This window comes from Sinocyclocheilus anshuiensis, unplaced genomic scaffold (genome assembly GCF_001515605.1).
Source record: "Sinocyclocheilus anshuiensis isolate Anshui unplaced genomic scaffold, SAMN03320099.WGS_v1.1 scaffold860, whole genome shotgun sequence".
Classification (NCBI taxonomy): Eukaryota; Metazoa; Chordata; class Actinopteri; order Cypriniformes; family Cyprinidae; genus Sinocyclocheilus; species Sinocyclocheilus anshuiensis.
The window spans coordinates 1,348,543-1,358,798 of NW_015548288.1; the positions used below are offsets into that span (position 1 = coordinate 1,348,543).

The 10,256-nt window shown below is 39.9% G+C and overlaps 1 protein-coding gene across 2 annotated transcripts; it reads right to left on the reverse strand.

Moving 5' to 3' along the window:
- Positions 1-2,524: 2,524 nt before the first annotated feature.
- On the reverse strand, positions 2,525-10,045 carry LOC107655936 (allograft inflammatory factor 1-like). 2 transcript variants are annotated; one of them, XM_016443572.1, is made up of 5 exons: positions 9,882-10,045; positions 9,616-9,677; positions 6,448-6,514; positions 4,247-4,288; positions 2,525-2,691 (listed from the first exon to the last, which is right to left on the reverse strand). In XM_016443572.1, the coding sequence occupies exons 1-5, from the start codon at positions 9,904-9,906 to the stop codon at positions 2,525-2,527; spliced, it is 363 nt and encodes a 120-aa protein (XP_016299058.1). In that variant the 5' UTR covers positions 9,907-10,045. The 2 variants fall into 2 exon arrangements, with proteins under 2 accessions (XP_016299058.1, XP_016299057.1); XM_016443571.1 differs by lacking the exon at positions 9,882-10,045 and having other exon boundaries at positions 9,616-9,865.
- Positions 10,046-10,256: the final 211 nt, after the last annotated feature.

Here is a 10,256-nt window from a genome sequence, read left to right on the forward strand (position 1 = left end):
GCTGCACAGACAAGCAAGTTTATTACCTTTATTTAACCAGGAAGAAAACTCATTGAGATTAAAAATCTCTTTTTCAAGAGTGTCCTGGCGAGTTAAACAGTTATTTAATATAGACTTGGGCTAATTGGAGTGTTCCAATAAACCACATTAAAACTATTATTCTCGCATAGTGTATTTATTTTTCGTTAAATATAAGTTCTGAACAGAACTTTGTGGTATTTCAAAACATATTGAAATATTTTAGCCACATATTTCATCATGGAGAGAAGGCACAGCGGTGTTTCTGAGAAATTGTTGCCGCTCCACTCCGCTCACATACTGTAATTCAGACCATGCGACTTTCTGTTTCAGGTAAACCTTGATAAATCTCTCATAAGCCCTTAACATCTAGTCACAAATCACCCATTCACAATGTGTAGAATATAGACAGATGAAGATACACATCACTACAAACTAATAATAAATCAGTATGTCTCTACTGACACAACCAGTTATCAAAGACATCCAGCACAGCATGAAATGAAACAATCTCCATCTGCAGCATCAGAGCCAAGAACCAGACATTCAGTAATAGTGGTTATGACTCGTTCTGTTTACTGAGGCAAAGCACCAGACAACTTTAGCATGAAACTCAAATGATAGTTACACACAGGAATTATACCACAATTTGTGCAATTACTTTTCAAAATGTTCAGACAAACCAACTTCTGTCTGGTGTAGGCTATTTTAAAATGGGTGAAAAAAAGCTATCAAATCTAGCGAGCAGAAAATCATAACATTTCATACAGACTCCCATTGTTTCCTAACTGTACAACAACGCATTTTCCATTTTTCATGTCTTTTCTCGCTTCCACAATTATATTTCAGTCTGCTATAGGCATTTACTCATGGAGTGATCCAACATAAAGTATGACACCTCCAATGACTGTTCAACCACTATGTTCTGTAATGTCAAACCTGAGCACTTTGTGTGTAAGAGACTTCAGAAACTCAAGTCCACTCAAAAGCCTTGTGAAAAAATAGCTTAAGATAGTTTCAATGAATCATGAAACTTGGCACAAACTAGTGTTTGTCGCAAACAACCCAATTTTCTTTTCCAAACTACAGCCATGTTTTTCACAAAAAGAAAAAAAGAACAGACTCCCATTGTTTCCTAACTGTACAACAACGCATTTTCCATTTTTCATGTCTTTTCTCGCTTCCACAATTATATTTCAGTCTGCTATAGGCATTTACTCATGGAGTGATCCAACATAAAGTATGACACCTCCAATGACTGTTCAACCACTATGTTCTGTAATGTCAAACCTGAGCACTTTGTGTGTAAGAGACTTCAGAAACTCGTCCACTCAAAAGCCTTGTGAAAAAATAGCTCAAGATAGTTTCAATGAATCATGAAACTTGGCACAAACTAGTGTTTGTCGCAAACAACCCAGTTTTCTTTTCCAAACTACAGCCATGTTTTTCACAAAAAGAAAAAAGAAAACAGGAAGTTAAAGATGTTGTTTATCACTTCCATCGAGACTAGGGAGGTGAGATACCAGTGATACCAGTGCCAACTTGAACATCCTCCACAATTTTTTTTTGTCATTGCCGGCCATAATTAGGGGAAAGCTGTATCTCCTACCCCACCCAAGAAAATGTGTGGTGTGTTATGTCATTGTATATTCAAGTACAAAATTGTGTCATTAAAAATCTTAATGTGACACAGTTTGTTTATTTTGAAAGTTTTAAAAGCTTTATTCAACAGTGAAAAGCCACTGTTTTTTGTTTAAATTCAAAAGAATGAGATCATGTTAAATAAATGAAATAAAATAATAAAAATACTTCCATAAAATAAATTGCTTTAGGTAGCATGACTTTTTGTTTTTAAACAAAATATTATTTTGTCACACTATTTTTTTTCCATTTCATTTGATAATTGCAATATTAACAATTGACAGCCCCCCCCGTTTCATATTATCAGTCACTCAAGGCTGTTTATTTAATGACTTGGGTATCGATTTAGTATTGATACAGAGGTAGGTACCAGAGGCTTGTACTGTACTAAAGCCAAATTTCTGGTATTGATCCAACCCCATGGTGATGACGTCACCTGTCACAGCGGATCCCTCTCCCACTGAGAGATAATGGCACAGATATGCTAATCCTGCACTGGATGTGCTGACAAGATTAAACACATCTAAAAATAGCTGGACTGTGTCAAAGCACTCGCCAGCAGGAAATAGCCTGACAATTCCGCATAATGCCATTTGCCAATATTAAAACAAGATGGAGAGAGAACATGCATGAAGAATCACAGAAACATGTCTATTGACATTTTCTTTTTCTCAATATTTTATTATTATATTGTTATTTAGAATTTTTTGTCTATTCTCTTTATTATTAGTGTTTTTATTACCTTAAATTATATGCATGTCTGCACTATGTTTGTACTTTCTGTACTGGAAGCTCCTGACACCAAGACTTCCTTGTGTGTGTAAACACACTTGGCAATTTCTGAAACACGCATATACACACACACTTACAGTTTGAGAACAGCTGATCGCTTGCCAAGCATCATTTTCACAAAGTCCCTGTAGTTGATGGTGTCGCTGCAACCTCCTGTCACCTCGGAGATCATTTTCTTCATCTCCAGATGAGTCTTTGGCACACCCAACTTCTCCATCATTCGCTTCAAGCCCATCATGTCTGCAAAGGAAACACACACATACACAGCCATCATCACACAAACAAACAACAGTGAACTACTACAAACAGACTCTTACAGCTTGACAAGTAGATCCCTAATAAAGGTGGGATGGCTGACTAATTGTTTACCAATGAACTAGTCTATTACTGAGGTCAGTATTTAGCCTGTATATTTGTTGAATATCTGGCATTAACCTTGTTGAAGGGCTGCATAGTACAAACGCAGACGGATGTCTTTGGCTGTTGGTTTGTGTTTTAAGTGAAGTATCAAGTTAAAAATAGTCTTGAAATAACTTGTCAATACCCCTACTTTTTGTGTGAGAGTCCCCTAAGAGAGAGTCTGATTTGGTGTACATGACCCAAAAATAAGAGTAATTATACAGGATTTACTTACAACCGACTAGTTTGGCACAATCTTTTGTGTGAGAGTCCCCTAAGAGAGAGTCTGATTTGGTGTACATGACCCAAAAATAAGCGTAATTATACAGGATTTACTTACAACCGACTAGTTTGGCACAATCATAATGCTCACAGAAATGCATTCTGAAGATAACACCACATACATGTATGTCCTCAGGGCTGATACAACACCAAGCATACTACCATAGAGTAGAGCTACACAGAGCTGTCAGTGTTCATCTCTCCACACCATTTGCATTAGTGGAATGATTTTCTCCTCACTGTGTATTCAATTTTTGTGTCCCACATTATACAGTACGCCTCTCTCTCATAAAAACATACTTACTTGCTATCACAAACTACACATTTTTACAAGTATCCCATGAATCGCCCTCTAAAGTGCCCTTATTTCTGTGGCACACACTTCAGCTGATGGATTTACAATCAAGATAAGGGCCTATGCCACTTTACCCCAACATCTTATGTGGGCAAGCCTTCCATTTGCATAAAAAGGCATGTTATACATTTCTGAATGAAAAAGAATGGGAAAACAGCACAGCTTGTCATCGTGATTTGACTGCATTGTTGTTAATCATAATAAAATATATGAAATATATTTTTATTATTTCTGTAATATTATTAATGTTATTAATCCCCACCTGTGCTGTGTTTATGCCATCTGCAAAGTTGCTTTAAATGCACAGTAAGTCATACATTTTGACGCATGTTTGCATTCATGCAGTGATTAATCATGCACAGTGAGACCAGACAGTTCCGGTGTTATTATTCAGGTAAGGTGCTATAAAGACTGACTTAACTTGCTTAAGATTTGAAACTGTTGCTCAATTTTTGCTCCCCCACAGCAACTTGAATATTTTAGGGCAACAAACAACAAGCTTAAAGATTTGAATTCATAAGGTGTTCTTTTTGTATTTTCCTTTTTATTTACAATTTTTTTTAATCTCCACCATGACTCACTCCTACTCTTTCTACAGCACATGATAGTGACCTTTAAGTTGGTTACAGGTGAGTTCTCATGTTTCCCATCTGTCAAGTGTGGTATCACCTACACAGTGAACATGACAAAAGAGCCCTTCCCCTCTAACATTCACAAAGTCTTAAATACATATGCGCACACACACACACACACACTTACCGATCTCTCCCTGATCGTTCAGGTCAAACTCGGCATATTTATCTGTGGATTGTAAAAACAAGTGATATTTTAATAGATATTTTAATAGCACAAACACACACAATCGCCAGCAACATCTGACAGTGGCAGCACTAGATCTATAGGTCAGGCATGTGACAGCTGCGGTTCAGAGGGAAACAACAGAGAGGACGTTTGAAAAACCCAGCATTTCTCTGCGTTTTTTTTTTTTTTTTTAAATCCGAAATGAAGCCTATTTCACAAAGGATGGCTGGCTATATCTGTAAATGAGGACATCTACCAGATTTGAATCCTTGTCCTATTTGATTTTGCTGGATTATTCTACTACTTCCTCTTTCTCAATCTGTGTCGTTTCATTCTCACAATGAGGCTTCTGTCAGAGTGGACACATTGAGGATGAGAGTGTAACGGAGTCATCGTGAGAGGAGGCTGATGGGAAGGAGAGGGTTACAATGGCCCCCTATGAACACAAACGCAGCCTGTTCACCTCCGAGCTCAATGAGTGCGTGTGAAACATAGCTGGCAAGAGAGGTCATCCGTTGAAATGCACTGACACTGCCTAAATGTAACTCAATTTTCACTGACTGAATCACTCTCTCGAAATGTCTTTTTTTGGATGGTGATACCTCTTATTCTCAACACTATTCTTTTTCTCCTAACTCTCTCATTTAATTTATGGTTTTAGGGCAGCGGTGTACACACATAATGACATTAGTGGGCCAAACACTGCGGCAAGTGCTCCGACTGTATGTGTGTGTGTGAGCATGTGCCTTCATTTCAACCATGTCAAGAGAAATCTCAAAGGTTTGGTGCTCCTCCTGTCCCTTGTGCTTTTGACTTCTGTCCTTTCCATCTTTCCATTTTCTCACTTTGTTTAACAAGAAATCATTGAAACATTCAGAGCCACTTAACCCCTATAACCTGATCACTGCCTCTTGATAATGACCCACAAACCCAAGCGTACACACTGAGGACGGCTGGTAGTAAATAATTCAGAGTTAAAGGAGGCCCTTGGGTCTAAAGTTAACATGAAACATGTCTTGCAATCCATTTAAAAAAAACACAAAAAAACCCTGACATATTTCTGACTGAAACAGGATATTCAAAGGAGGAAAAACGTAGAGCAGACTAGACTGGATTGTGAAAAGTGGGCGGATGGAGGGCAGGGGTTGAAAAGTAAGAGGAACTCAGTCAGCCAAAAAGGAAAGTTGTTTCAGATAAGGATACACTGTTATTAAAAATTTTGGCTGACACAGATAAGCAGATGTTATGGCCGATAACCAATAAAATAGCTTATAATAAAACTTCACACTATTTTGTCTAAATACATTAACCCACTCAAACCTAAAATAAATTCTTTTAAATGCTACAAGTGAATGTAAGCATAACATTATATTGTACAGTAAAAATGGATATTAATTTTGAGATTTGTTAAGATTGCATTTAACAGTGTTTTTAAAGATAAACTAAGTGAGCATTAGATGACGGCAAAGATTGCCTAAATGTAAAAAACAGAAATTATATAGTGATTTTAACTGACATCGTATTGTGAATTTCTCAACTTTTCAAGCGCCAATGGAGGTGTCAGCCAATCAGATCGCTTTATGCAAATACACTAGCTCAGGCACTAGCCAATTGCGGTCCAATGTAATTGGCTGTTATCACTATGACGATCGCGTCAGAGCCAAGCTTCAGACATGCCCTCCGTCAATTGTTGACGCCAACGCCCTGTGTGAATCTAGCGTAAATATTGACTTTAAACTTCATGGGTCATCTTTTGAGCAGCATTAACATTAGAAAGAGAGGGAAGATGACTTCCGGATTCAGGTGGCTGAAGTTTGCATGTGGGTTTTCAGAGAGAAAAGCAAAACCACACTTAAGCTTTGACCAAAAGGCTCAGAGGACTGTTCGTTTACATTCCAGTTGTCCTTTCCCACACACACACAAACCGTTATTTCCCTCTCCCACAAGAAGCACATGTCCAAAACCACAACAACGAGGGGGCAAGACCAGCACATTCCTGCAAGACCATATGGAGAAAGCAAGTCCATCACACATGCACAAACACCCACACAAGCTCTCTTAGCATTCATGCTACAAACACACAAACATGTGCGCATATAAACGCTGGACTATGTCGGTGTTTAAAATGTTTCAACTATCCTTTAGTTTGCAACTCTTACTTTTAAAAGAATTCAACTTCTCTGGCAAATCCTCTTCATCCCGGTACTTCTGATCTTCCATATACTCCTGCAAACAAGAGAGAGAAAAAGAGAGTTAGCATGATCTCTAACTGGAACAGACTGGGTGGATGAATGATTATCCTCTCTGTTCGGCTGTGCATGGCAGAAGCCCAGAGAGGGCGAGCAAGCATGTGTCAAAATATCTTAGAGTGCTAATTCTCCACCATGTACAGGTGCATCTCAATAAATTAGAATGTCGTGGAAAAGTTAATTTATTTCAGTAATTCAACTCAAATTGTGAAACTCGTGTATTAAATAAATTCAATGCACACAGACTGAAGTGGTTTAAGTCTTTGGTTCTTTTAATTGTGATGATTTTGGCTCACATTTAACAAAAACCCACCAATTCACTATCTCAACAAATTAGAATATGGTGACATGCCAATCAGCTAATCAACTCAAAACACCTGCAAAGGTTTCCTGAGCCTTCAAAATGGTCTCTCAGTTTGGTTCACTAGGCTACACAATCATGGGGAAGACTGCTGATCTGACAGTTGTCCAGATCGTTGGTGCCTCTCTCCCCTCCCTCCAGGACATTTACAACACCCATCTCACACGCAAAGCCCTCTCGCGTTAGTCATTGTTCGGTACATATTATTCGGCAGAACACCGAAAGAGTTTTTTTTTGCTATTTTCAGACAAATAATTTCGGTTGCCGAACATTCGGTGCATCCCTACTATATATTGTTGTGCACAAAAAGAGTCATATGTTTGGGAAGATTTCCCCACATAAATTTTGCACTTTTTAAAGTTGGTAATAGGGCTGCATGATAAATCGAAATCGCGATTAGACAGAAGCTGCGATTGTCATGCGTATCACTCTCGCGTGGAAACTCCAAATACACCCCACAGAAGAAACCCAGGAAATGCCTATAGCGGTAGCTGGATAAACATGAACGATTTCTTCGATTTCATAACTGCGCAATAATATCGTCTGCGATTTTTTTTGCGTAACTTGTCAGTGAACTACGGCTCTGTGTAGTAAATGCTGCTCCATCTGAAAGCACGTGATGATGATTTACTGCTGATTACAGAACCGGCTTTACTAACAAAATGCGCATGACAATCGCATTCGATTAATAGTGCAGCCCTAGTTGGTAACATGAATTTGTCAAATTGACCAACAGAAATCTTCTTGGTTTTAAAGTGATTTATGTGTGAGCTGTGTACTCTATTGACAACAGACAACAGACCTTTTTTGCCCAAGAAATTTTGCTAATGTGACCGCACCTTTAGTGTCAGTCAGAGAATGCAGGATGTTTGCTAGTGTAGCCAGCAATAACAAAACAAAAAGCACTCCCAAAGTCCTCCTGTTATTGAAAATTGCATATTGCATAATTAAATGTCAAACACAACAAAGGCCGGTTAATTCTAACATCCCTGTTAATGATCTATGACAAGACTGCCTAAGGCCCATAAATCAAAGATCCACATGTGTGATATGAGACTTCACTATCAGTGAAGTATTAGAATGTGTGTGTGTATCAGGGAAATCACACACTGTGTGTGGGTGTGTTTGTGAGTGGATTTTAAATATGGTTGGTGGGAGATGCTGCTAACTAAGTGAAGGAATGTGCTGTAAAAGCAAACATCCTGTGTGTGTGGATCTATAGGTGCCTGAGAAGCATAAAGCAACCTTGAACTGTTAATTATGACTCATCATGACGTCTTCTTGTCTCTGCCTCTTTCTCTCTAACCCACACATACTTGGAGAGGGAGTAAAAATAAGATAGATTAGCAAACTGTGGTCAAGTCATGATACGGTTTTAGAATTAGAAAATGAAAACTGCACTGTGAGGATCAGCCCTCTTGAGTCATGCTGAGAGATGAAGAGCCCGAGTACCGCCTTCTACCTCAGTCAAGTCACGACTACACAACATTCCTTCACATCAGAACTCGAAACTATGAGTCAAAATTAAGCTAAAATTGTCTTCAAAATCATTACTCTGAATATATTTGACCATGTTATGTGAAATGCGTTATGCTCTTGAACATTTTATTGACCCTTTTCCTGAGAATCACCTCTACACTATGTGCAGGTAAGCACTGCAGATGACACTACTAGGCCAGTATATGACCGGAGTGATTTTTTCTGAGTGTTCATGTGACCACATCAAGCTGTCACTCCTGCCAGCCACAGTCCACATGAGAGGGGGAACAGCTGCTCAAATGCCACTGCTGCCCACTCCTCAATCTTCTTCCCACATAATGGGTCCATTCATGCCGGATCACAGACACCTGTTTCCCGTCTGAGGGCACAGAGACAGCCGGCTGCGGGGGGATGGGGGGGCACACTGCCTCTTATCACATCAAAGAGGGCTGATCTTAAATATTAGCTTTAAAATAACACTGCTCATGAAAATAAGCCTCTTGGGATTTTCGTAAAAGGTCTGGGTTTGTTTGAAACGCCCAAGATGAGGTCACCTCGTTTACTTAAATGTTAAGCATGTCATTTTTTTTATACTTTGTTTAATATGCTTATTGTAGGCTACCCAGTATGCTGAAAGCATGCTGTGGCGGTAACGAAATTATTGTCTGAGAATCTTGGCCCCGCGAAACACACTAACACTGGCTCAGCCAACGGCGTAAATTTTGGGCGGGGCTATCTGTTTGATCGACCAATGGATGACGGGGAGAGTGTTTGGGGGGAAACCTTGAGCGCTTAACGCGGCGGTGAATGACTCATGCGCGGGATGAACTGGGCTGCGTCTCGAGACCTGGTCAGATGCCTACCGCAATAGTGATTTTAATCATTTTTACAGTTTCGTGCAGCTTTAATAAAAGGAGAAAATCCTGCCACCCTTGGCAGCTCAGCAGGTTTTGAGACACAGCCCTGCTCTGGATTGTGAAATGATCTGGTCGAACTGTCTAACTAAATTAGGTCATGTTGCTGTAAAGTCGAGCTTAACAATTCCGCTGCTGCCCAAAATAACATGTAACAGCTAAGAGACCACAGAGAAGAAGCGAAGTAAATTAAAAAACAAACTAATATTTAGAGACAAAGCGTTTGGGAACATCACAAGGGTGAATGGAGGCGGTTCAAGGCCAATGAAATAATCTCGCCTCCCAATTGAGACAATAATAATCCGACGGCGTTAGTTTATTTACCTTGTTGATTTCCTCCAGCTTCTCCCTCTGCTGTGCTTTGAGTAACCCGAAGGCTTTCCCGCCTGAAAAATGAGACATAGGGACCTTCACGTTACACACCCGTCTGGATGTTTTATCAGGCTGTCTTGGTGCACTTGCAGGCATGAGATAAGGACAGTCGGCCGCTAACGGCACACACGCGCGCACAGAACAAAAACAGGTTCCGTGCGTATAACGCTAGATAAAGCATCGATTCACTCAAAACAGACCGGCGACAAAAGATATACCTTGTAAATCCAGGTTGGAAGGCATGCTGGGGCGGTCGAGCTGGCGGTGTAGGTAGAGAACGGAGAGACAGTGGAGTTGTGTGAGCTCTCGCTCGCGTCGGTAAGGTCTGTGGGAGAGAGGGAATCTCACGCTGTTTACAAGCGCAGGGCTCCCTGTGATGCGCTCTCTGCTCGCCAGGAATACAGCTATAAACGCCACCGTGCGGTGAAGAGAAGTAATGCAGGCTCTAATGACAACGGGGAAACTCCGTCTGCCAGCCAATGTCCTTTCATTATGCATATATACAACGTATAAAGCTATTTGTAATTTTATTAGCCATATATACGCCTATAAAATGCCTTCAGCATTCCAGCCGTGCTCAGCTCCACTATGTA

Bases quoted from the DNA above. Each gene is read 5' to 3' on its own strand.
- LOC107655936 (XM_016443571.1), bottom strand. From the start codon at position 9,759: ATGCCTGCAAGTGCACCAAGACAGCCTGATAAAACATCCAGACGGGTG. The intron at 6,515-9,615 runs GTAAATAAACTA...TCTTGTTTGCAG, and splicing joins AGCTGGAGGAAATCAACAAG to GAGTATATGGAAGATCAGAA. The intron at 4,289-6,447 runs GTAAGAGTTGCA...TACAATCCACAG, and splicing joins GAAGTTGAATTCTTTTAAAA to ATAAATATGCCGAGTTTGAC.